General features: G+C 33.2%; 2 protein-coding genes across 9 annotated transcripts; both read left to right on the plus strand.

Moving 5' to 3' along the window:
- The first annotated feature begins 4,771 nt into the window (after positions 1-4,771).
- LOC130989596 (CSC1-like protein HYP1) lies at positions 4,772-11,804 on the plus strand. 4 transcript variants are annotated; one of them, XM_057913579.1, is made up of 11 exons: positions 4,772-4,973; positions 5,379-5,807; positions 6,658-6,810; positions 7,390-7,453; positions 7,546-7,755; positions 8,224-8,412; positions 9,159-9,457; positions 9,661-9,937; positions 10,683-10,961; positions 11,052-11,285; positions 11,409-11,804. In XM_057913579.1, exons 2-11 carry the CDS (start codon positions 5,527-5,529, stop codon positions 11,568-11,570), a joined length of 2,148 nt encoding a protein of 715 aa, XP_057769562.1. In that variant the 5' UTR covers positions 4,772-4,973; positions 5,379-5,526; the 3' UTR covers positions 11,571-11,804. The 4 variants fall into 4 exon arrangements, with proteins under 4 accessions (XP_057769562.1, XP_057769563.1, XP_057769564.1 ...); XM_057913580.1 differs by having other exon boundaries at positions 4,826-4,973; positions 5,385-5,807; XM_057913581.1 differs by having other exon boundaries at positions 4,829-4,973; positions 5,435-5,807.
- Positions 11,805-14,447: 2,643 nt separating this feature from the next.
- Positions 14,448-21,513, plus strand: LOC130989598 (CSC1-like protein HYP1). 5 transcript variants are annotated; one of them, XM_057913586.1, is made up of 11 exons: positions 14,448-14,650; positions 15,193-15,628; positions 16,338-16,490; positions 17,373-17,436; positions 17,530-17,739; positions 18,148-18,336; positions 18,880-19,178; positions 19,344-19,620; positions 19,759-20,037; positions 20,190-20,423; positions 20,976-21,513. In XM_057913586.1, the coding sequence occupies exons 2-11, from the start codon at positions 15,345-15,347 to the stop codon at positions 21,132-21,134; spliced, it is 2,148 nt and encodes a 715-aa protein (XP_057769569.1). In that variant the 5' UTR covers positions 14,448-14,650; positions 15,193-15,344; the 3' UTR covers positions 21,135-21,513. The 5 variants fall into 5 exon arrangements, with proteins under 5 accessions (XP_057769569.1, XP_057769568.1, XP_057769572.1 ...); XM_057913585.1 differs by having other exon boundaries at positions 14,499-14,650; positions 15,199-15,628; XM_057913584.1 differs by lacking the exon at positions 14,448-14,650 and adding an exon at positions 14,681-14,877.
- The last annotated feature ends 4,181 nt before the right edge of the window (positions 21,514-25,694 follow it).

Here is a 25,694-nt window from a genome sequence, read left to right on the forward strand (position 1 = left end):
AAAATTTAATTCACAACCAGTCGAATTCACAACCAAAAATTAATTCACAACTAGAATTTTTTGGTTGTGAATTCACAACAAACGAATTCACAACCAAAATTTAATTCACAACCAGATTTATGTTGGTTGTGAATTCACAATCAGTCGAATTCACAACCTGAATTTAATTCACAACTAGAATTTATTTTGGTTGTGAATTTGAGTTTTTAAAGTTTGAATTCACAATTAAAACTGTAATTTATTTTGATTGTGAATTTATAGATTTGGTTGTAAATTCAAGAATATTAAGTTATGAATTCATCGAGCTAGTTGTGAATTCATGACCTGGTTGTGAATTCTTAAATCTAGTTGTGAATTCTTAAATCTAGTTGTGAATTCATAAATGTGGTCGTGAATTCAAGAACATTAAATTGTGAATTCATAAATTTGGTTGTGAATTTAAGAACATTAAAAAAATAATTGATGTTCTGATATATGCAAATGTTTATTAGTAGAGATAATTAAAATTCGAAGACATATAATATACATCCAACTAATTATACATATACTTTCCTGATGTGAGAGAGAGAGAGAGGAGATACTTTCAAAACCACCATATAAGTTTCTATCGGCAACTACATAGAAATAGTAATCAAATCTTAAAAAAATGAAGATTGAATAGTTAATAGACAACAAATACAATTAAGCTCGAATCAATTCCTATTTGCCACATAAATCTAAAATGATCAAATTTTCTATCTCCACCGTCGTAAAGAGCACGACACTGAAATTGAAGACTGAATAATCAAATCTTCATAAACTTTTTTTTAACTCAAACTACTATATGCACAGATCTCCAATAATAAAATTGGGAGATGTTCCGCTACCAGCACAGATCAGTCTCCCACGACACGCCGCGCCGCGAGCAGGGGACGTTGTTCCTCTGCAGCGCTCCGTTGGACTCCGAATCGAGCTCGAACTCGTCGCTAGGATGCGCTTGTTGGACTCTGAATCGAGCTCGAACTCATTGTCTCCGCCAGCCAGGCACTCGGCGATGGTCCCCACTGCAGCCGGATCTCACTGTCGGCATCATCCATCCCGCGGCGGAGGGATCGTCGTCCCCAAATTCAAACAGATCTGCAGGCAGAAGAGGTGACGCGACGACGATCTGCGCCCAACCTGTCTTCCCCTAGATCTCTCTATCTCGTCTCCTTGCCGTAGCTGCCACAGCATCGCCGGCGTCACGCCATCGCCATCGCCGCCGCCGCTGCCTCCCAGCCAATCGCCTCGCCCTCTCCGGCCGACGGCGGAATCCGCTCCCAATTCTCGGATCTGAAGCACGGGAAATTGCAGCAGCAGCCACCGCCAAGGTCAGCGTCGCCGACGACGCCATCTCCCGCCGAAGCCTGGGACCGCGAGCCGCTGTCAACTCCGACGCCGCCACCGCCGCGTAGCTACTGGAGAGAGAGAGAGAGAGAGAGAGAGAGAGAGAGAGAGAGAGAGACAGAGAGAGGGAGAGAGAGATGAGCGTTTCTGGGAGAGAGAAGATTAGGGGTGAGAAGATTATGGGTGGCTAATTTTTTATATTTTAAAGTAAGGGGTAATTTTGTACTTTTACACAAAAACTGGCCAATTTTTAATGTTTTTATTTCATAGGCCAAATTTTAATTTTACTATATGAAATTGGCCATATTTATATATTAACTCTATATATAAAGTGCTATTTTCACTATTTTTGGTCTGAAAAATCATATTTATATGGTAATCTAAAACACTCATAACTTGATATAATCAAATACTATAATTGTATGAGGTAAGCTATTTACTATGATTACTATTTATTATTATTATTATTATTATTATTATTATTATTATTATTATTATTAAAAATACTATAATTTAAGATAAATATATTTTAGTTTAATATATAAATAATAAAGAATAATTCATATTAATAAAAATTGATATTGTAAAAAAAGAAAACAATATAAGTTAAAAGATAATTGAAAAAAATAGATTTATTCAAAAAAAAGAGGAGAGAGGAGAGAGAATTTTCTTAAGTTTTTATCTTTAAATAAACGTATTTTTTTATATTTTAAATCCAATATTTACATAACATATATCAAATTAAAGCTCTTGTCATGATCTTTAATTTGATATGCATATCAAATATTTAATAATTAGTCGAATTTTACAATTTTAAAGAAGAAATAAAATAGAAAAATAAGAAGTTAAAGAAAAAAAAGATGTATAGCTTATAAATAAACCTTCAATTTTATTCTAACTACAAAATTGCCACTCAATTTTCAAATTGAAAACTCCCTTTTTAACATGCATTTAATATTGCATGGATATTACTATATACTTATATGACATAATTAACACATATATATATATATATAGGGGAGGGCTAGAATAAAAACACTTTTAAGTGTATAAAATATGGATGAATCTCAGCCCTTAGATCATCAAGATCTACGGTTGATTCGTAACCCTCCTGGACGAATTCGTGATCCTGGGTTCGAATCCCAAAGATAGCAAATATTTATTTTTCATAATTCGTAATCATGTTGGATGAATTCGTAACACTGTTGGATAAAATTCGTAATTTGAAAAAACGTTTATATTTATACACTTAAGAGTGTTTTCATCCTAGCCCACCCTATATATATATATATATATATATATATATATATATATATATATATATATCCCCAAAATGTTACATATGTGCATGTGGGTCCATGCATCTGAAAATTTTCACAATTTTCATCACTATCTAATAATATTAATAGATTTAAAATTATTGGTATATATATATATATACATATATATATGCAAATTAAACTTAATTATAATACGTATAATGTAAATTAAAAAATGAAAGAATTTTAATTTAAGAAATACAAAACTATAAACTAGTAACAATTAATGGTGATTAGAGCATCCGCAATGGATTTACTTGATAGCCTACTTGATAGTGGGGGACCACATTGAGTAAGTAGTGCTGCATTGAGGTTACTTGATAGTCCACTTGATAACATTAGTTTTGATTTTTATGTTTTTCATTTAAATTTAATTGCTCAAATTTAAATAACATATGTTTCTAATAGTTAAATACGTCATTAAACTAAAACATCATTAAAAATTACATAAAATTTAAAAACACCTAAAACATCATAAAAAATTACATAAAAATTAAAAACACCTAAAACATCATAAAAAACCATCATTAAAATTACATAATTAAAATCCTAGTCTAGACCACGACGCCTGAGCACATCGGCGACCATGGACGCGTGCAATGCCCTTCGTGCGTCCGTCATGTGCGTCGTATCCGCGTTCAGGAGTTGCATATCGAGCTTCCTCTCCTTGATATCGTTCATCCGCGTGTACTGGGCGGTGAATGCCCTCATCTGTTGGTCGGACCTGTCCAACCTCTCCACTATTTCGGGTGGAGGCTCCGAGCTCATCTGCGATGCTGACGCCTTCGCCGCCTTGTTGCCAATGGGCCGGGAAGAAGAGATCTCCTCGCCCGACGCCGAGGTTGTAAAGCCGCCCTCTTCCGTAGTCTTTGTCCTCTTGGAGGCGGGCAAGTCTCCGGCGAGGTACATCGACTTGAACTTGGGATTGTTCCGGAGAACTTTCTACGCGTTCCAATAGTTGAATGCGGCCTTTTGTGGGCTTCGACCCTTGAAGAGGATTTGGGCCTGGTCCCGGAGCATATCGTCGGAATGGCCCGAAGGCCAATTGTTGCGCGTCTCCGTCCAAATAGCTTCCCAGAGACGCACATCCGCGCTCACTCGGGCCCAGTGGCCTTGAAGTTGCCGGATCTTAAGGTCGACGTCGATGATGGGGTTGACACGTTCGCGGATCCGTCCCCAATACGCCTCCCCCTTCTGATCCGTCCCACGGATGGCGTTGTTCGTCTCCTCCGCCCAAACTTGGACGATGAGATCCGTATGCTCAGGAAGGTAAGTATGACGGATCCTTACTTCCTTGTCGTGCTTGATTTTGTTGGCCATTTCCTTCCTCCGGCCGCCCTTCTTTGGTTTGGAGGCACTTTGCTCTGCACTGACTGGTTCCTCCTCGGCTGGGGTCTCCTCCAAGTTGATTCCCCCCATATCGGGGTGATAATCGGCGGAGAGATCGGGGCACCAATTAGGATCATAGAAAGGGTTGTGTGGATCCATGAAGGAAGAAAATTACAAGAGAAATGGAGGAGAAGAAAATTGGAGAAGAAGAAATGTGAGGATAAATGGAGGAGGAGGGGTTTTTTAAAGAGGAGAAGAAGAAGAAAAAAAAAATTATGAAACGGTCGGTCAAAGCACGGAGATTGAGAAAAAACAATCAAAATTTGAATTTAAAATTCGAATTTCTCTATTTTTTTTTATTAAATTAATGCACGCGCCTTCCCTCTACCCCATCGTGCATATTTGAAGACTCGAGTAGCCCCCACTGCAACGCCCTACTCCAGTAGGCACTCGAGTAGGTGGGTTGCGGATGCTCTTATAGTTTGGGAACAGGTCGAATTGTAAACCTTCGTTAGCATTAATTTTATTAAACATTTGTCATTTATTGACTTTTGGAGAAGATATGTTTTAGCCACACACACATATCACCCTTTCAGCTTCGTATGTCGACCATCTCAAACAATGAAGTTGGTGAAAGCATACTAAATTTATTTCTTTATTTTTGAGAAGATATTTTGTAGCCACGTATTCCTCTTTAATGTCGACCAATTTTTATAAAAAAAGAAACTAAAAAAAAAAAAAAAATAGAAATATGTTGGCTATGATTAGATATAGTCATCAAATCGTCAGGCGTCACTATCACGTCATGCTTTTTTTTCTTTTCTTCTATTTTTGCCTCTTTTCTTATATTGGTTTTAGCTTAAAATGAAGCTCTATGACAGTTAACAAAACAGAAACTGAAACCAGCGAAAGTATACTTAACTTTTCCTGCTTCAAACTTCGATTTCTCTGCACAAAAAGGTACTTATAATTTTTTTCCGACTATATTTGTTAGGGTTTTGGTTATCCTAGTCAATTCCTAGTTCATCTTGGATGCTGACTCCGCAATCTACTCGTTTTGCTTCTGATAATCGAGCCGATTTAGTTTTTGTGAAGTTTTGCTGTAGAAATTGATGTCTCAAATCATATATAGAAGTACATGTTTGTGTGTGTGTGTGCGCGCGCGCGCGCGCTTTTTTTATGTTTCGAATTTCTAAAACCTTGTTCATCAATTTAAAAAAAAAAAAAAAAAAACCTTGTTCATCAAATGATGTTGGACTTGAGAATGAACTAGACCAAATATTTGACATTTCAGTAAAAATAAAATAAAAAATGCAATTGACTACTTCGGTTCGAGTTTTTGGTAACTGTATGCTAATTTTTCAGCTACAGGCATTTTGCTGCTTTTTGCGCTTATCTGATTAAGATCTGCGTGCTTGAAGCTGAAAATAGAGTTTCAAATGGGATTTTGAGCTGGCGGTTGCAGCTGTGGAGGATAAAAGGTTTAAACAAGTTGATTTGAGAGTTTGGAGGGATGATTCTTTCTGCACTTGTAACTTCAGTGGGGATAAACACATCGCTGTGTTTCCTTTTTCTCATCCTCTACACTATACTGAGAAACCGGCCAAGTAATGCTGAACTCTATTTACCGCGCTTGGTTGCTGAAGGGAAAATTCAAGAGGACAATGCATTTGGCGTGAGAAAGTTATTAACTTCTTTCAGTTGGGTGAAAAGAGCATGGGAGGCTACTGAAGCCGAGCTTTTAGAAAATTCTGGATTGGATGCTGTGGTGTTCATGCGCATTTTCGTCTTTGGGTGAGTTGAATTAATGAACTTCTTGTATATTTTGGGATCTGCAAAGATGAATGAAATGTCATCTTTTGTAGAACAAGTGCTGGTGTCTAGGTGGTTAAGTTCAGTTCTAAATTTATGGAGCAATAATTTGTGAAATTTTGTTTGAATTATGTCTTATTTTGCCAATTTAGTATTTGTTGAAAGGAATGCAAAGATACCTTAGAAATAAAGAATATAAAACTTCTTTTTTGACAGGGAAATAGCATAGGCAAAGCAAACTTTTGCAAATTTTGGTATCTGCCTAGAAGAATGATATATCATCTTTTGTAGAACATAGTGCTGGTAAGTGTTATCTAGGTGGTTAAACACAATTCTAAATCTAAATTCATGGAGCAATAAGTTGCAAAATTTTGTTTGAACTATATTTTGTTTTGCCATTTTTTGTAGCAAAGGAATGCAAAAATACCTATGGAAAATTGGAAATAAAGGACATAAATAGTTTTTTGATAGAAAATACCGTATAAAGCAAACATTTGCAAGTTTTGATTGCATAAGATTCTGGCCTATGATCTTTAATTGTCTGAATCATAAACATTTCAGTATTGCTTATTGCTTATGAGGGTCATATTTGCTTTGCCCCTACAACTAGGTTAAAGCGGTGGTTTCCACTTTCTGAAAATTTACATGAAGAGCTCTAAAAACGTAATGAGCTTGATAGATTTATTGCTCGAAGTCTCGGACTAATTCCTTGATTTATTCGGCTTAATGTTCATAAAGGCGCCCTAATATTCTTTGTGATGGTAATTTTCCTAGTTGTCTATTTATGCAGATTGACAACATCACCATACATGTTTGCCCTTCTTGTATGCAGGCTAAGAGTATTTCAATTTGCAACGATTATCGGCATATTCATTCTTCTTCCATTCAATTACATGGGGAACCAGCTAAATATTGACTTTACTGACTTACCAAACAAGTCGCTGGACACCTTCAGCATTTCAAATGTCAATGATGGTTCAAACAGGTTTTTGCTGTAGTATTTAGTTAATAAAAAAAATTCATGTAAGAACTAGTTTGGGTTGTGCGTTTATATAAGTAGAAGAGAAGACTTAGTATATTTCAATTCTATATGCTTAACTAAATCCAGTCAGATGCAATTCAAGTAGACCATTGAAATTATATCCCGGGTCAATTAGGACATTCTAAGAGAATGAAATTATATCCCGGGTCAATTTGTTGCTTAAAGCGTATTTATAAGGACATTGAACGTACTTTTTGAGTGTTTAAATACACGCGTGCATGCACACACACACACATACTTATTAGCACTTCTAATATTCCCGGACAGCTTTGTTATTAAATATATTTAGATAGAGATATGATCAGAGACTTGTAGCGTTGTGCTCGCTGGTGGGTTGTTTCATGCTAAGTTTAATTGGGGTTGTTTCATGCTAAGTTTAATTGCTAGTAGGGTAAGCTAACCTCACCTCAGAGAAACATTTACATTTTGCTTTAAGCATTCACACCTTTTGTTGGTAGTCATTAACTCATTATTAACTTTCCATCTGCTCTATAAGTGACATAATTTTTTGAATTCTCAAAGGTTGTGGATTCACTTCTCTGCTGTTTATATTTTCACAGCTGTTGTCTGCTATCTACTTTACTCTGTAAGCATATTATTTTCATCTGACTCCTGATAGATTTTCTTCATAGTAGGTAGAAAAGTTAATGGTTCATAAATTTACACATTTCTTTGCAGGAATATGACTATATTTCAGCACTGCGGATTTCTTACTTCTACTCGTCAAAGCCTCGGCCCAGCCAGTTCACTGTTTTAGTTCGAAGTATTCCTGTTACTTCTGGGAAGAGCTTCAGTGACAGTGTTGAGAGCTTCTTTAGTGAATGTTATCCTTCCACCTATCTTTCCCATTCGGTGATTCATCGAGCAGACAGGCTGAAAAGAATAATTGTAAGCAAAGAGTCAACCCCTAACACTTTGACCATATATGTTATGGTAGATAAGGGTTAATTAGTTTCTTTTACTTGTCCTGTTTGATGCTTCATTGACTTCAGTTATCCCTCTTGAATACGTCAACAGTGTTGTTACTTGCAGAACAATTTATAGTGCATGTATGTAGTCTCCCAATTCTTCTCACATATCTATTAATTATATAAATTACATTCTTGTCTGTTTAGATGCATGTAATGAAGTCATGTGATAAGTCAAATGTATACTTTTGTCATTAAAGGTATGCTAGTGACCAAAGTAAACTTCTGAGGTTAAAGAGTTGGCAAGAACCCTTAGCCTCTACATCTAGATGAACCTTTATATAATCAAGTGCAGAAGTCAAGCTTCATTCTTTGATGCAATATAAGTTATAACATCTACAATGTTACTTTTTTGCTGATATTGTTAATTTGTTATATATTTATGTAGAACAAGGCAGACAAGGTCTACAAGGGTCTTGTTCAACCGAAATCAGAGGACTCTACTAAAAAAATTTCCAAAAGAGGTTGTTGTTTCGGCATTTTCGGGCGAAAAGCTGAACCTGTAGATCAGTACGAGGAGGATCTAGAAGATATAGAGGGTAATACAAGAGCAGAACAATCATCTGTTACTGGAGAGGTGAAGATCATTAACTTCTGCTATTGGTTCAGAATCTCTCTCTCTCTCTCTCTCTCACACACACACACACACACACACACACACATTTATATAAATTTTGTCTGGTTTATCTAAATTGATTAAAATTTTGGGGCCACTTCCTATCAAAATTACAAAATTAATTTTCACGTCTTAGTTTACAAATGGGAGTGATTTATGCACAAAGACAGCAATTAAGATAAGGTTGCTCTTGAAGACATATACCATATCATGATCTTAGTCATCTTCACATGAATGGCTTGTAAGAATTATATTACTCAAGGTCATTGCGGTGAAAAGAATAGAATTTATCAATAAGCCGAAGTGTCACAGTACATATTAACATGATAAATATGTTCTCGTTACCCATTCCACAACATTTATACTGATGAATCAATGCAAATGTGCTTGATCTTAAATATTGTGAAGCTTTTGGACCTGTGGGGTTGATATCAATAACATCAAAATCCTTCGAGTTATGTGGTTCTCTGGGTTGCACACGCTGGATTCTGTTTGTTCTGTCATATAACGCACAGAGCATGTACCTTCGATGATGAGTCATATTGGTTGTTTACTTTCTTAAATACCTTCTATAAGTTGCTTCTCAATTGGCCTAGTACAGAAACTTCAGTCTCATAATTACTGGTCTTTTTTCATTTCATATTTTATCAGTTCTACATTGTGATTTTGGACACCATCTGATGCTCTATCTTCTATTTGTTATATAGGAAGTTCCAGCTGCATTTGTATCTTTCAAGTCTCGTTTCAGCGCTGCAGTAGTTTCACACCTCCAACAAGGGGTTAGACCCACAGATTGGCAAACTGAACCAGCTCCAGATCCCCAAGATGTATATTGGCCCTTCTTTTCTGCATCATTCATTACAAGATGGATGTGCAACGTTGCTGTTATTTTTGCATGTCTTATTATAACCATTATGTTCATTGTACCTGTTTTCATAGCCCAAGGGCTTGCTAATTTGACTCAGTTGGAGACCATGCTACCCTTTTTGAGTGGCTTATTAAAAATGTAAGTTATTTTGTCGAAATTAAAATTCTTAAACCCGAGTTATCTTTTGACAAAATCAATAATGTGTTAAAATACTGATCCAGACAGTACAAACTTATAAACTTTTATGTGTATGCCTGATGGCTATCGGTTATGAATATAATGACAGCTTATCCAAGCTTTTAGTATTATGACATGAAATCTTATGTGCCAAATGAATGCAGGAAAATCGTTACCCAAGTGGTTACAGGATATCTTCCGAGTCTCATCCTTGAGATGTTTTTAGTTTTAGTGCCACCAGTCATGATCATGCTTTCTTCCATTCAAGGACACGTTGCCCTTAGCCAGATTGAGAAAAGTGCATGTATCAAAATGGTATGGTTCACCGTATGGAACATCTTCTTTGCCAATGTGCTATCCGGATCAGCGCTATACAAGTTTAACCTTCTTCTGGAGCCTAAAAAAGTTCCTGAACTATTAGCCGTGGCTGTTCCTGGACAGGTATTTTTCATTTTGACTGTTAGCATCTCATACTTCTAATTACATATATTCTGAAACTCTGATTCCTTGTATAAGAATTCATCAGAGTTTTGATTATTTTGTGTAAGAATTCTGTTTCGTTTTAATGAGGTGACTTTTGTAGAGATGTTCTGAGTTCTTTCATGTTGATGAAGTTGAATTTCTTTGTCGGCCCTTCTTAACTTTTTTCTGTGAAAAGATTCTATGATCAAATCTTCCTACTTCAAATGCTTATGTATATTGAGTGAGAGATTCCATGTGAAAACAAATCCATTGCAGAGAAACAAATATGTAAAAATCTTATGACTTTTCAATGCTAGTTAACCTACACAATCTTTTTGTCAATGTACATGAATTCTATCAAGGATCGTTGTAGCTTAAGTGGTGTGGAGTCAGCGTGAAAGTGACCAAGAGAGGAAATAATAATTTCCCATATTTTCGTTCCTTCAACTATATAATTGTTTGTCAGCATGTCTTCGTGTCTGTTTTAGTGTGGGTGTATAAACTAGGGAACACACCTTTTCTTTTCAAAATCTTATTATAGATGTAATTGACTCTACACATAAACAAGTAGGGTCTGCATAAGTCCCCTCTTTCACTCAGGCATTTATAAGTAAAATATTGTGTCACTCCTTCTCTGTAGTTCCCAAGCAGCATATATTCGTATTGCAAGAATTTCTGGACCTCATATTCTAAGTCAATAAATATTTTGATGTTTCTTTTCCAGGCCTCATTCTTCATTGCATATGTTGTAACATCTGGATGGACCACTACATTTTCTACAGAGCTTTTTCGGCTGAAGTTCCTCGTTTGTAGAATTTTGAAAGGAGGTATGTGTTGCTGCTCTAATGAAGAACTCGAGGTCCTTTCCAACCCTTATCACAGACAAATTCCCAGAATTCTCTTTTTCAGCCTTCTTGGTATAACGTACTTCTTCCTCGCACCCCTCATTTTGCCATTTGTACTGATTTTCTACGGCCTCGGATATATCATCTATCGTAACCAGGTCAGACCATTTTCTCATTTATCCTTTAATATTTCACGTATTGGTGTCGCGTACTGGCAGCTGATTTGTTTTATTGTTCTTCCTGGGCAGCTATTGAATGTTTACGCACCAAAGTATGAAACAGGCGGAAAGTTTTGGCCCGTGGTTCACGATGCAACCATAGTTTTCCTAATATTGATGCATGTTATCGCCATTGGGGTATTTGGTATAAAGAAAGTTCCTTTAGCTTCAAGCTTAACGATTCCCCTTCCAATTCTCACTCTCTTATTCAATAGTTATTGCCAGAAACGGTTCTTACCTAGCTTCAAAGGTTATCCTGCCGAGGTAAAATGGCATTCTAGCTTCACTTATCACTTGATTGATACATAAAGTAATATGAGCACCGCTCAGTTTCTTGACTGCTTGTTGTATGACTATCATCATCAACTATCCGATTTTGTGATGCAGTGCTTGATTAACAAGGATCGACTTGATCAGAATGATCCCTCGATACTGTCTTTCCATGAGAGACTAGCCACTGCCTATGAATATCCTGCTATGGAGGCAGTCATAGATTCTGAAGCCAGTGAAACTAGTGCAACTACTCCTCTTATGCGTGGTTATCGCTGAAGATAGTAAGATTGAATTTGTAGTAATAATATGTGTAGAGCAAGTAGTGTATGCTGCAGGTTCTCTTTTCAAATGGTTTTCTTCATTGATTTCTGAACATACACAATCATTTGTCTTTCTACTGTCTGTCTGTATAAAAATTGTGATCTGCACCTCTCTCTCTCTCTCTGCTCTAGATTGTATACAACTATCCATGGCTATGGTTTTATTAAAAATCATACATGTTTACACTTAGCTGGTTTCATATTGGTTATGCTGGAAATTGTATCTTTGCATGATGAAGTTTATTTCTAATTTCAGCCAATTCTTTGGAAAAATTGTTGATTGTATTTCTTTGCATCTTTACACACACAATGATGCTATCACTACATGAACCCATAGACATGTGTCAGTTGGATCTACTCTTTTTTTATGGATGGAAAAGGTGAAAATGAATTTAAAATAAATTATTTATGATCATTTCAAGTTTCTACTAATTAAATATTTTTATTTCTTAGTTTGTTTGTTTATTTTATTTTTATTTTTTTTTGCTGGGAGGAGTTTAGAATGCTGACATGCTTAAGTATCTTTGGAACTTTTTTCTCTAAATTCCTTTTTTTTTCTCTCTTTTTTTATGACATTTCAATTTTCATATTATGTAGTCCTATTTATTTTAAATTGGAGATTTGTTATTAAGGTATAATGTTGCTATTATAAAGAAATATCTTGTTATATACTAGTATAATTTACTTTAAGAAGGAACTTATGAAATTATCATGTTGTGAAAGGATATTTGTGAACATCTTCAAGATACTAATAGTGTGACCACAATAATAATTGATCCATTTTTGTTGACTTGGTTAAATAAATAATAATAATAAGTTAATTTGTCAATAAAAATAATTACGAACAATTAATTTTTCAAAACATGGAAAATAGTAGTAATTTTTTTTTAGGGGGTAGTGATTAATTATATACTTGTTAGTTTTCAAAACATGCTGAAAGTTAATGAAATTGAAAACGAAATAGAGAATGTAATCCGAAAGTTCTTTTTCTTTCTTGAACAAAGGTTATGTGTAAGTTATTTACATCACAAAATTTTAAAAATTCGTTATTTTTTATTTTGATTTTAAGTTTTAATATTGGTTGGATCTTCAAATGATGGAAAGTTCAATTCAACATTCAATAATAGAATGAGATTAGTAAGTAAAGATTATTATTACTATTGAATTGAACGTGGATCGTAGTAATTTTTGGGTAAGTAAAGAATATTTATGTATTTGTAAGAGTGAAATATAAAAAGAGTATATGGAGTCATCTTTAAAAAAAATAATAATATATTTTTTATGAACGCCAACTAAAGTAACACAAAATTTTCTGTACAACTGGTTGTATGATACAACCGGTTCTTACGTGCTCAAATCCAACTCACTTACTATACGTATTTGGGTTTGAATAGTCCAGAACCTCTAAGTGGGTAAGGATATTGATCTTGGATGACTTGGTTGTATGATACAATCAGTTGTACATGAGACCTCCTCATAAAGTAATTATTATATAGTATTTTTATGGACGGAGATAGTATCAACAAAAGTACATAATCCGTTGTAAAAATTCTCTACGTCTTTCCCCTGAAAAAGAAAGAAGGCTTTGTAGTATTGTTACGCTTTTTTTTAATATATAAAAATGGAGCTTTTCCCTCCAATTTTTTCCTTCTTTTTTTTTTTCTCTTTTTTCACCAATTTTTTCCCCACTATTTTTCTCTTTTTTTTTTCCTAAACATTCATCAAATTTGATCCATGAATTTTTTTTAATATATATCTTAAATTTAAATTTGTGAAAAGATCTTTAATATGGAATAAAAATAATCAAAAACGAATTTAAAATGAATAAATTATGAAAATTTTAAAACTTAAAATATTTTATTTTTATCTCTTTATTAAAATTTTACAAATTTTTTTATTTATATTTTTTTATGAAAAATATTTATTTATTTTTTATTACATGTAATACTCTATAATGTGTAATGTTAATTTTCATTATCAAATAATTTAAATTTATTTAATAACTATAATATCACTATCCTTTATACAAAGTTAAAATATATGTTTTTAATCTCATGATTTTATTGAGTAATTGATATTATTTTATTTTATTTTTAAAATTATTTATATTTTAATTTTATTTATTTATTTATATTTATTTATTTAAATATTATGTCGTTTAATTTCGATGTCCATCATGCAACACACGGATGGACGTATTATTAATTATAATATCGTAGCCTTTTGAATGATCTTTGGATTAGGTTTAAATTTAATTAACTAATATATATTCTAGATTTGTTCTTTCTTTGTAGTGTTATGAAGGGCTTGGATTGGAATTTTACACATTAATCTCTCGCCCTCGCAAAATGAAGATAATCACCAAACTATGGAGGTAATACATTCTAAATTTGGATATAGTCACATAAAGGATAAAGCTACTTGCACCCACATTATGTTTTTTTATTTAAATTTTTAGTCCATATTTAATTATTAGTAAAATAAAAATAGTATAAAATTCTTTAAATAGTTACGCAAATATATTTATAAATATTAAACTATTTAATACTACATGATTATTGTATTTATTAATTTTCAGTACTTATCGTTTAGTGTGCATATTGACCGTTAATATTATATGACACATACAAAAGATTATTCTTTTTGTCATATATGCTCGCTTACAATTATGGTTAGATTATACTCTTTTAGTTCCCTTTTAGTTCCGACTTCTGATCTAATTTGAAATTATAATTATAATTAATTGTTACTTTAGTTGTTTCAAAAAAAACGTTATTGTTTACTTTAGGTGTAGACTACAATTAAAAATAGTGATTAAAGCATATAATCACCTGGCACTATACAACACATTACACAACTCCTTTTTTATTTTTATTTTTATTTCTTCTTTTTCGTCTCCTTTTTACTTTTTTCCTTTTTCTTAAAATGAAGGGAAACTTCGCGACAGTTATAAAAACAGAAAATAAACCGACTGTTTCACTCTGAAACAAGCGAAAGTCTTCTTCTGCTTCAAACTTCGAATTCTCTGCTAAAAAGGTATGATTCTCTTACCACTGAATTTATTTCTCAAGTTCTATTGTTTATGGATTAGGGTTTTTGATTCTCCCAGTCAACCCCTAGATTCATCTTCGATGCTGACGCTGTGCGCCTGTGCTGCATATTTTTATAATGTGAACTATTTGAATTGCTCAAAACTCAAATTGAGCTGGCATGAGAAGTGAGAACACTGCTTGCAATAAATCATCTTGATCGTTTTATTTTTGGTAATCGAGCTTAGCTTTTCTGAAGTTTTGCCGTTGGAATTAATATCTGAAATCATATATACGTACGTATATATTATTTATGTATGTGTGTGTTTTTATTTTCCTCATCATGTGATATTGGACTTGAGAATGAACTTAGATCAAAGATGTACTTGCGTGTGTGTGTGTGTGTGTGTGTTTTAATTTCTGAAAACTTGAGAATGAACTTAGATCAAATCTTTGATATCTCCTATATAGCTGAGAATGAATAATTTGTTCAAGCAATTTACCTTCACTTCTGGTAGATTTGTGGGTAACTTTATGCTAATTTTTCAGCAACAGGCATTTTGCTGCCTTTCGCGGTTATCTGATAAACAAGCTGGTTAGTTGAAGCTGAAAATAAAGTTGCAAATGGGCTTCTGAGTTGGTGGTTGTAGTCGTGGAGGATAATAATAAGTTTGAAAAAGTTGATTTGAGAGTTTGGAGGAATGATTCTTTCAGCACTTTTAACTTCAGTGGGGATAAACGTTGCTCTGAGTTTTCTCTTTCTCATCCTCTACACTATACTGAGAAACCGGCCAAATTATGCTGAACTCTATGTCCCACGCTTGGTTGCTGAAGGGAAATTTCACGAGGATAATTATGCATCCGGTGTGAGAGGGTTCTTATCTTCTTTCAAATGGGTGAAAAGAGCATGGCAGCCTACCGAAGACGAGCTTTTGGAAAACTCTGGATTGGATGCTGTGGTATTCATGCGCATTTTCATCTTTGGGTCAGTGGAAAAGAATGAACTTCTTGTAAAATTTGGTGTCTGCATAGAACCATGAAATGTTCAGTTCTAAATATATGGAGCAATAATTTGTGAATTTTGTTTGAATCATGTCTTGTTTTCCCAATTTGGTAATTTGTTGCAAAGGAATGAAAAAATACCTATAGAAACAGAATATGAAACTCTTTTTGACAAGAAAACAGCATATGGAAAGCAAACATTTGCAGTTCTTGCTATCTGCACAGAAGAGTGATATGACATCTTTGGTAGGCCATAGTGCTGGTATCTAGGTGGTTAAAATCAGTTCCAAATTCTTGGAGCAATAAGTTGCGGAATTTTGTTTGAATTATGTCTTGTTCTGCAGAAATTTTCTTTTTTAGACAGGAAAATAGCATATGCGGAGACATTTGCTAGTTTTGATTGCATAATATTCTTCCCCATGATCTTTAATTGTCTGAATCATGAACATTTTGGTATCGCTTATGAGGGTTGTAGTTTTGCTCTGCCCCAATGACTTTTCACTTTGTGATAATATAGATAGAGAGCTCTAAAAATGTGATGAGGTTGATAGATTTATTGTTTGGATTAATTCCTTGAATTATTCTGCTTATTGTTCACAAATAAAATTCTGATTGTTATGGCAATTTTCTTGTAGTCTTTTTTCCTGCAGATTGACCAGATCACCCTACATGTTTTTCTTTCTTGTATGCAGGCTAAGAGTATTTCGATTTGCAGCGATTGTCGGCATATTTATTCTTCTCCCATTCAATTATATGGGGAACCAGCTCAATATTGACTTTACCGACTTACCAAGCAAATCGCTGGAGACCTTCAGCATTTCAAATGTTGATGATGGTTCAAACAGGTTTTTGGCTGTATTATTTATTTAATCTAAATATGCCATGTAAGAACTAGTTTGAGTTGTGCTTTTATTTAAGGGAGAAGCCCTTGATCTATCTTTCAGAGACTTTTTATCACACTCTCATTTCTGTCTTTACATTTGTCTGAAACTCACCACTCTGAATCCGTTCGTCAAATATTTTCTAATTTAAAAAAGAAGCTTTTCATCTTTTTGTGGTGCTTCTAAGTTGTTGTTGGTGTCTAGAATCCTTCTTTATTTCCTTCAGGTTAGAAATTTGGTGTTGTGATCCATGGATGATGATGAAAATAGGTCCACCTTGCAGGTTTTCCTGTCTCGCCTTGTCATCAGTTGAGTAAACGACCTGTTTGACACATTGTAGGAAATTAGTTTTGTTACTATATAGAATTTATGATAACTAAATTAAATATTATTTCAAATATCTAACATTAAATTAGAAATTATAAGAAAGAGAATGAAAATGTGTATCTTTATATGCTTAAAGCATGTTAGTAAGCACAGTCAAAGTACTTTTTGAGTGTTTAAACTCAATATAATCAATTAATATTATATAAATACTATATCTCATTATCATTAATATATGACCTGTAAAAAATGAATTACTACTATTATGCAACTGAGTTTACACACGCACGCTCACATTTAGTAGCACTTGTGATGTACCTGGACGACTTTGTTATCAAATTTGTATAGACAGAGATATGATTAGAGCCTTGCAGCATTAACGTTATGTGCTAGTAGAGTAAGCTAACACTCACCTAAGAGAATCATTTATGTCTTGCTTTAAGCATTCGTACATTTTGTTGGTTGTCACTATTAACTTATATGCTTGGTCTATAAGTGACATAAATTTTTCGATTCTCAAAGGTTGTGGATACACTTCTCTGCTGTTTATATTTTCACAGCTGTCGTCTGCTATCTTCTTTACTCTGTAAGCATATTATTTTCATATCACTCCTGGTAGATTTTCTTTCATAATAGGTAGAAAAGTTATTGGTTCATAAATTTATACTTTTCTCTGCAGGAATATCACGATATTGCAGCACTGAGGCTTTCTTACTTCTACTCTTCAAAACCTCGGCCCAGCCAGTTCACTGTTTTAGTTCGAAGTATTCCTGTTACTGCTGGGAGGAGCTTCAGTGAGAGTATTGAGAGCTTTTTCAGTGAATATTATCCTTCCACCTATCTTTCTCATTCGGTGATTCATCGAACAGGCAAACTGAAAGGGCTAATTGTAAGCAAAGAGTGAAGCTCTAATGCTTTAACCAAATATGTTATGGTAGACAAGGGCTGATTAGTTTGTTTTACTTGTCATGTTTGATCATTGAATTCAGTTATCACTCTTGAACACATCACCAGTGTTTTTCATGCAGAACAACTTAGACCTATTGCAGTTTCTTAATTCTGCTGGCATATCTATTCATTTTATAAATTGCATTCTTGTCTATTTAGATGCATGAAATCAACTTATATGGCGAGCCCAATGTATCGAGCCCAATGTATGCTTTTGTGATGAAAAAAACAAAAATAATCTTCCGACGTAAAAAAATTGGGAAGCACTTTATATAATCAAGTGTAGAAGCGATGCAACATAACATCTATTATGTTATTCATTTGCTGATATTGTTCTATTTTTATATAGAACAAGGCAGACAAGGCCTATAAGAAGCTTGTTCATCTCAAATCAAAGAAATCTACTCAACAAAATTCCAAAAGAGGTTGTTGTTTGGGTATTTGTGGGAGAAAAGCTGAACGTGTAGACCAGTACGAGAAGAAGCTAGAAGATATGGAGGGTAATATGAGAACAGAACAATTATCTGTTGCTGGAAAGGTGAATATCATTAACTGCTGTCATTGGTTCAGAATTGAATCTCCTTTTTATTTGTCTGTAAATTGATTATAGTTTTTAGAGTCCGCTTCCAGTCAAAATTACTTTTCACTGTCTTACAAGACAGTAATTTTAGGGTAAAGGTTTGTAGGAAATATGTTACTGAGGTGAAAATAATCTTAGAGTTAGTCAGTTAGCCGATCTGTCACGGCACATATTAACATGATAGATATAATCGTGTTACCTATTTCACAACTGTACATATTAATCAGTAGATATGTGATTGATCTTAAAAATTGCGAAGAATTTCCAATTCCACCAATGAGGTTGATACCAATAACGTGCTCTTTCATATGACTCACAGAGCACTTACTGATGAACAGTCATATTCTTACTCTCTTAATTTTTTTAAATCTAAAATTCCATACAATTCTCAGAAGGCCTTCGTATCATGACGAATGGTCTTTTTTCTGTCATATTTAATTTTGTTAATTTTACATTTTGATTTGGTACACCATCTGATGCTCTATCTTCAATTTGCAATAGGAAGTTCCAGCTGCATTTGTATCTTTCAAGTCTCGTTTTAGCGCTGCAATAGTTTCACACATCCAACAAGGGGTTAAACCCACAGATTGGGTTACCGAACCAGCTCCAGATCCCCAAGATGTATATTGGCCCTTCTTTTCTGCATCATTCATTACAAGATGGATGTGTAACGTTGCTGTTATCTTTTCATGTCTTCTTATAACCATAATGTTCCTTGTACCTGTTCTCATAGCCCAAGGGCTTACTAATTTGGCTCAGCTGGAGACCTGGCTACCCTTTTTGAGTGGCATATTAAGGCTGTAAGTTACTTTACCTATTAGTAATTTATATATAAAATATGATCTAGACAGTGCAAACCTTATAAACTTTCATGTGTATGTCCAATGGTTATCGATTATGAAAATAATCACATCTTATCCTTGCTTAATTGTATGACATAAACTCTTACGTGCAAATGAATGCAGGGAAATTGTCACCCAAGTAGTTACAGGATATCTTCCGAGTCTCATTCTTGAGATGTTTCTATCTTTAGTGCCACCAGTCATGATTGTTCTATCTTCCATTCAAGGATACATTGCCCTTAGTCAGATTGAGAAAAGTGCAACTATCAAAATGTTATGGTTTACAGTATGGAATGTCTTCTTTGCCAACGTGCTATCTGGAACAGCACTATACAGGCTTGATGTCCTTCTTGAGCCTAAAAGAATTCCTGAACTATTAGCTGTGGCTGTTCCTGGACAGGTATTTTTGATTTTGACTGTCAGCATCTCGTATCTTTCACTCCTTTCCTGTAGTTTTCAAGCAGCATTGGGTTCATGGCAATATTTTCTGGACATCATATTCTTCTAAGTAAATGAATATTTTGACATTCTTTTTCAGGCTTCATTCTTCATTGCATATGTTGTAACATCCGGATGGACCAAAACATTTTATTCAGAACTTTTCCGGGTGAAGCGCCTGATGTTGAGTATTTTGAAAGGAGGTTTGTGCTGTGACTCTGATGATGAACTCGAGGTCCCTTCCAATCCTTATCACAAAGAAATTCCCAGGATTCTCTTTTTCAGCCTTCTTGGTATAACATACTTCTTCCTCGCACCCCTCATCTTGCCATTTGTAATGATTTACTATGGCCTCGGATATATCATCTATCGTAACCAGGTCAGCCCATTGCTCTTTGCTATTTCCAAGTTGATATTATGTTGTCAGCTTGTATATCTCATTATCTTGTGAATATATTATGACAAGAATGCTATCTTTTGATATTTCAAATATTAGTGTTGCTTATTTGTTTTATTGTTCTTCCTGGGCAGCTATTGAACGTTTATGCACCGAAGTTTGAAACTGGCGGAAAGTTTTGGCCTGTGGTTCACGACGCAACAATAGTTTTCTTAATATTGATGCATATTATTGCCATTGGGATATTTGGTGTGAAGAAACTTCCTTTAGCTTCAAGCTTAACAGTTCCCCTTCCGATTCTCACTTTCTTATTCCATAGTTATTGCCGGAGACGATTCTTACCTAGTTTCAAAGGTTTCCCAGCTGAGGTAAATCGACATTCTAGCTTGGCTTATCACTTAGAGTTCATGATCTATTTTCATTATGTGATACGTCATAAATGCGCAAATCAATAGATGAATACGCAAGCATATTCACATTATATCACACATGGTTTAACAAGAACAATTGTGCACCTTTCATCAATTTTCTAAGATCTTTGAATTCTGACGTGTGGATAATTTCTGTTGTCCTATTCATTTATCTTTCATCTAATGTTTTCCACGATTCCGAGTTCTTGTCTCCTTCCAAAATAAAGCTCGATGTATTTTTGACTACGGTACTTGTGTTGTGCATCTAAGTGAAAAACTCATCAACTGAATGCAGATAGAAATGGCTCTGAATACTGATGTCATTTTTTTAATTTTTCATTCTTTTAGGAAGATCACAATTTCTTTAATTGGTTAAATCTTTCTAATTTCCTTGGTAGTTACTTGTAGTAGCAAATTAGGATGAGCATTGCTGAGTATGTATCTATCTAGCTGTTTGCTTTTATCAGTTTCTTGACTGCTTGTCATAAACTATCCAATTTTATGATGCAGTGCATGATCAACAAGGATAGACTTGATCGCAACGATCCCACCATATCTTCTTTCTATGAGAAGCTAGCCACTGCCTACGAAGATCCTGCTATGGAGCGAGTCAGATTTTCTGAAGCCAGTGAAAGTAGCACAACTCCTCTTCTGCGCAGTTATAGATGAGGTCCAACTCGTGGTTTTTTCTTACCACAAGTTTGAATTTTTGAGCATAGTTTCTGTAGAGCAAGTAGAGACTGGGTATGTATATGCTTCTATTTTCAAATGGTTTCTCTCCTTACTTTCTGAAAATACACATTTGTTTGTCTTGTTACTGTCTCTGTCTCTGGTTTTGAAACATTAGGAGGTTCACACAACTTATACTTGGTGTTTACAGCTATGAAAATTATGCTTGAAATTGTGTGCTTGCATAGTGGAGTTTGTTAGTAATTTATTTGAGTCAATTATTAGGGAAAACAAATTGTTGATTGTATAATGAGGGAAGAAGACTGGTGGGTTTTTGATGAAACTCCATGTGGAGCAATCAGAATTGATGGTTGACATATTCCTTGTGCTTATTTTTTGTATATATCAGGCGCCTCTCTCTCTCCCTCTCTCGTCATATTTCTTATTTATTTATTTATTTCTATTTATAGCACACACACACACACACACACAGTGATGCTATGAGAGCAACAGGGGGAGATGGAGAGAGAGAGAGAGAGAGAGAGAGAGAGAGAGAAGGTGTTTGGTTTGAATTCATTTGTTGCGAAATTATTACCATCTCTTATCTCAATTATTGGATTATCAATATTACTATGTGTATTTTGAATTTTCTACATTCTAATTGTGACTTTATAGAATGTATAGGAATTCTAAAATTTTCCTGAAATAAATGTGAATGTATTATCGAAGATGGACGCATATTAACTACAATAGTTAATGAAGATGGGTACCTGCAACTGCAAGTACGACCACCTTAGTATTATTCACCTTGTTCCGTACTCGCATGTATACAATTATATGCAACTGTATATTTAATTCCACTAAAATTATTAATACGTACCATCCATTTTATATATAAGTGACATTTATTTTGAATGAAGACGATAATTCTTATGAATAAAGTGGTTATTCCGAAGAAAAACGACAATGGTTTTAAATAAAAGTGATAGTTATTATGATTAAAAGTGACAATTGTTTTGAAAAGCGTGACACTTCTTACGAATAAAATTAACACTTATGTGTATGCATGTGTGTTGGTTTAGTGATAGAGTGGTTAATGCTTTAAGTTAAAGATCTCATATTTGAGTCCATCGTCACACGATCTTTAAAATTATTTGTTCATTGATAAAAAAACAAGTAACAGATATTCTGAATCAAAGTGATACTTGTTCAGGAACAAATTAACAAATATTCTTATCGATCGTCATATAATATATATATATATATATATATATATATATATATATATATATATAGGGGAATGCTAAAATAAGAACGCTTCTTAAAATATAAATTAGGAACCATTTTCAGCCCTTAGATCATCAAGATCTACGGTTGATTCATCACCTTGTTGGATAAATTCATGGTCCTGAGTTCGAATCCCAAAGGTAGCAAAAAATTATTTTTCGCAATTCATGCCTTTATACAGTTTATTCATGCGTGTTATACATAAAATTCATGCATTTTTGCTGGTTCGTAATTCTTAAAATAAGGGTGGTTTATTGAATAACCGCCCCCTATATATATATATATATATATATATATATATATATATATATATTATAATGAGAACCACACTTATCGTGAGAACATAAGAACCATTAAAATCAATGCATCTGCTATATAAATTAATGCATTCGCTATTAAATTTAATGCATTCGAAAATAATAAAAATTTTGCTCCCTTCAGGATTCGAACTGAGGATTTGCATTCATCCACCAAGATGATGCATCCACCGTAGATCTTGATGATCAAATGGCTTAAAATGGTTCTCCGTTCTAATTTTATTTAGTGATTCTTATTTGAACCTCTTCCTATATATATATATATATATATATGTTAGACTATAAAATAGGAACCATTTTCAGCCCTTGGATCATCAAGATCTACGGTTAATTCATCACCTTGTTGGAATAATTCATGGTCCTGAGTTCGAATCCCATAGGTAGCAAAAAATTTAATTTTCGTAATTCATACATTTACACAGCGAATTCATGGGTATTCTACATATAATTCATACATTTTAATTAGTTTATAGTTTATTGTCTAAAAGGAGTTTTCTGAATAGCCCTCCCCTATACATACAATTATAACAAAAGTCGCATTTTTCTAGTGTAAGTGACAATTTATATTGTTGATTTGTTATGAATAAAACTGACAATTTTTAAGTGACGATTGTCTTCCTTTTATATTTTTAAATCTTTTATGAAAATACGATTTCAATAAGTGACGTTTACTTTGAGTGGTATGATAGATTGATTAAATATATGATTGGGTATTTGAATGATAAGATGGTTAAACAAGTATAAAATTAATCAATTCATCAAAATAAATGATAGACTAATTAGAATTATTTGTCAATCTATCATATCACTCAAAGTAAATGCCCCTAAAAATAGCTTTATTCTCAATAAACGTAATTATTTTTCTGAATAAAAATAGTTGTGTTTGTGAGTAAAATTGACAACGCTTATAAATAAGAATGAATAATTAATCAGACTCTGAGTGGTAAAATATCCGTGCATATATATATTGTGGTCACGCTTACATTGCGTCTCAGTAAAAATTTATTTGTAAACCGAATTTTGGTTGTGTAATTATGAAGTATGGAGTAATAATTAAATAAAACAGCACAAGAAACAGAAGAGTGATGCATTGTGCAAGTCTTGTATGTTTTTTCCGTTGTTCAAAACAAACCCCACAAAATCTCTTATGTCTCTTCCTTTGACTCTTTTCTTTCCTTGTTTGCATGAAAATTCTTATCAATTTTATTAAATATTATTTGTTCGTCCATTATATTTTTGTTATATATGTATCATCTTGTATGTTTTATAATACTAACATTTAATATGATATTCAATATGCTTGGCTCGTTCTGTATATGGTATGAGATAAGGTGGGATATGTTTGACTGTGATATTTTTTACTATATGTCATATTAATATTATTTTTGGTAGAAAGTATTAAAATATATGTAAAATATAATATATTGTTTGTTATGATGTATTAAGATTATATAAAGTTAATAATGATTGTAATTAAGATTTGTATTACGTATAGTCGTATACCACCTTCATAGTATACAGAATTCCTCAAATCAATATAACATTTTCGGGCTTTTAATTTATAAAGGGTCATATATTTGATAATATTTCTTACCAAACAAAATATTAGAGTGTCATAGGTATATTATACACCCTAATCACCCGTACCAAACGATATATATAAGTATATAATAAGTACTATATCAACAATAAGAACGATATATAAGTATATAATAAGTATATATCAACAATAAGGAAAATATATAAGTATAATATGAATCTTACACCGCATATAATTATATTATCCTTTTTTCTTTGGGGCTATGTCATAAACTATATACTAATTCTATTTCTGGATTAAGGCTATTCTCGGAGACTACAAGAATAAGAGTTTAATGGTTTAAAATTTTGGAATACATTTAAATAATTACAAATAGAACCCCGATGAGCTAAATTCAATATAACGATCATAGTATTTGAATTATTAAATTTATTATTTATCCATTGATTCACAGAAATAATACTCGCGTGAATGTAAACAATTTCGGGAAATAAATTTGCAATTATCCAAATTATGAAATCTCAGTAGATAAACACTTTTCAGTTTAATCGAACTAATAATAAAATTATAATACCCCTAAAAAAAATACTAATAAAATTATAATAATTCAAAAGCATTTTACCCTTGTGTCAGCATCAACTGTTAAAAATATCAGTGTCAATAGCCTTCGGTAACATCGCTGTAAATTGTCATTAATAGAGTATAACCCAAATTATCTTGTTTAGTAAGTTAATGTTATGTTTCATACTATTTTACAATTTTGACCCAGAAAAATAGCATTAACTACTTTTAATTTTCCGGTTTCCTAATGAATGTAAATTAATAAAATAAATAATCATTTGTGAAACTCAAAAAAGGGCCGAACTTTTTAAGAATCTTTGAGCCATAATCCTAAGAAACAAAAAAAAAAAATTGATAGATGAAAAGGAGAATCGTCTAATAAACATAGTGTCAAAGTTGAAGAGCTGCAAAAGAAATGTTGGGACGGTTCTCTTTGGCCAAGGCATCAACTATACTTGATTTCCTTCGTGAAAATTTTAGAAAATAAATATTTTTAAAAATATTTTTTTTTCTTTTATAGTGTTTAGTGTAAACTGGAGTTGAGAATATTTTTAATGCTAAAACTGAAACATTTTGGTTCAAAATTCCCACTAAAATGGTGCTATCACTGCTATCATGCTATGTATTTGGAGTATAACTTAATTTTTGTGATTGTGAATATGAAAGTTCAAATGCCCTATCAAAAAAAATAAAAATAAAAAATAGGTACGGCTGTTCAATTTAAAATAAATTGGAAGTACAATGAATCAGCGTCTTCGAATAAAGTAAAGATGCTCAATCTATATCAATATAAAAAGAGTATTTTTCATAAAATTTAAGCTGCCTATTATAGTATTTAAGTTAAGATCCATATAC

This window comes from Salvia miltiorrhiza, chromosome 6 (genome assembly GCF_028751815.1).
Source record: "Salvia miltiorrhiza cultivar Shanhuang (shh) chromosome 6, IMPLAD_Smil_shh, whole genome shotgun sequence".
Taxonomy (NCBI): domain Eukaryota; kingdom Viridiplantae; phylum Streptophyta; class Magnoliopsida; order Lamiales; family Lamiaceae; genus Salvia; species Salvia miltiorrhiza.

Bases quoted from the DNA above. Each gene is read 5' to 3' on its own strand.
- LOC130989598 (XM_057913586.1), top strand. From the start codon at position 15,345: ATGATTCTTTCAGCACTTTTAACTTCAGTGGGGATAAACGTTGCTCTG. The intron at 16,491-17,372 runs GTTTTTGGCTGT...CGATTCTCAAAG, and splicing joins GTTGATGATGGTTCAAACAG to GTTGTGGATACACTTCTCTG. The intron at 17,437-17,529 runs GTAAGCATATTA...TTTTCTCTGCAG, and splicing joins TCTGCTATCTTCTTTACTCT to GAATATCACGATATTGCAGC.
- LOC130989596 (XM_057913579.1), top strand. From the start codon at position 5,527: ATGATTCTTTCTGCACTTGTAACTTCAGTGGGGATAAACACATCGCTG. The intron at 10,962-11,051 runs GTCAGACCATTT...CTTCCTGGGCAG, and splicing joins ATATCATCTATCGTAACCAG to CTATTGAATGTTTACGCACC. The intron at 11,286-11,408 runs GTAAAATGGCAT...TTTGTGATGCAG, and splicing joins TCAAAGGTTATCCTGCCGAG to TGCTTGATTAACAAGGATCG.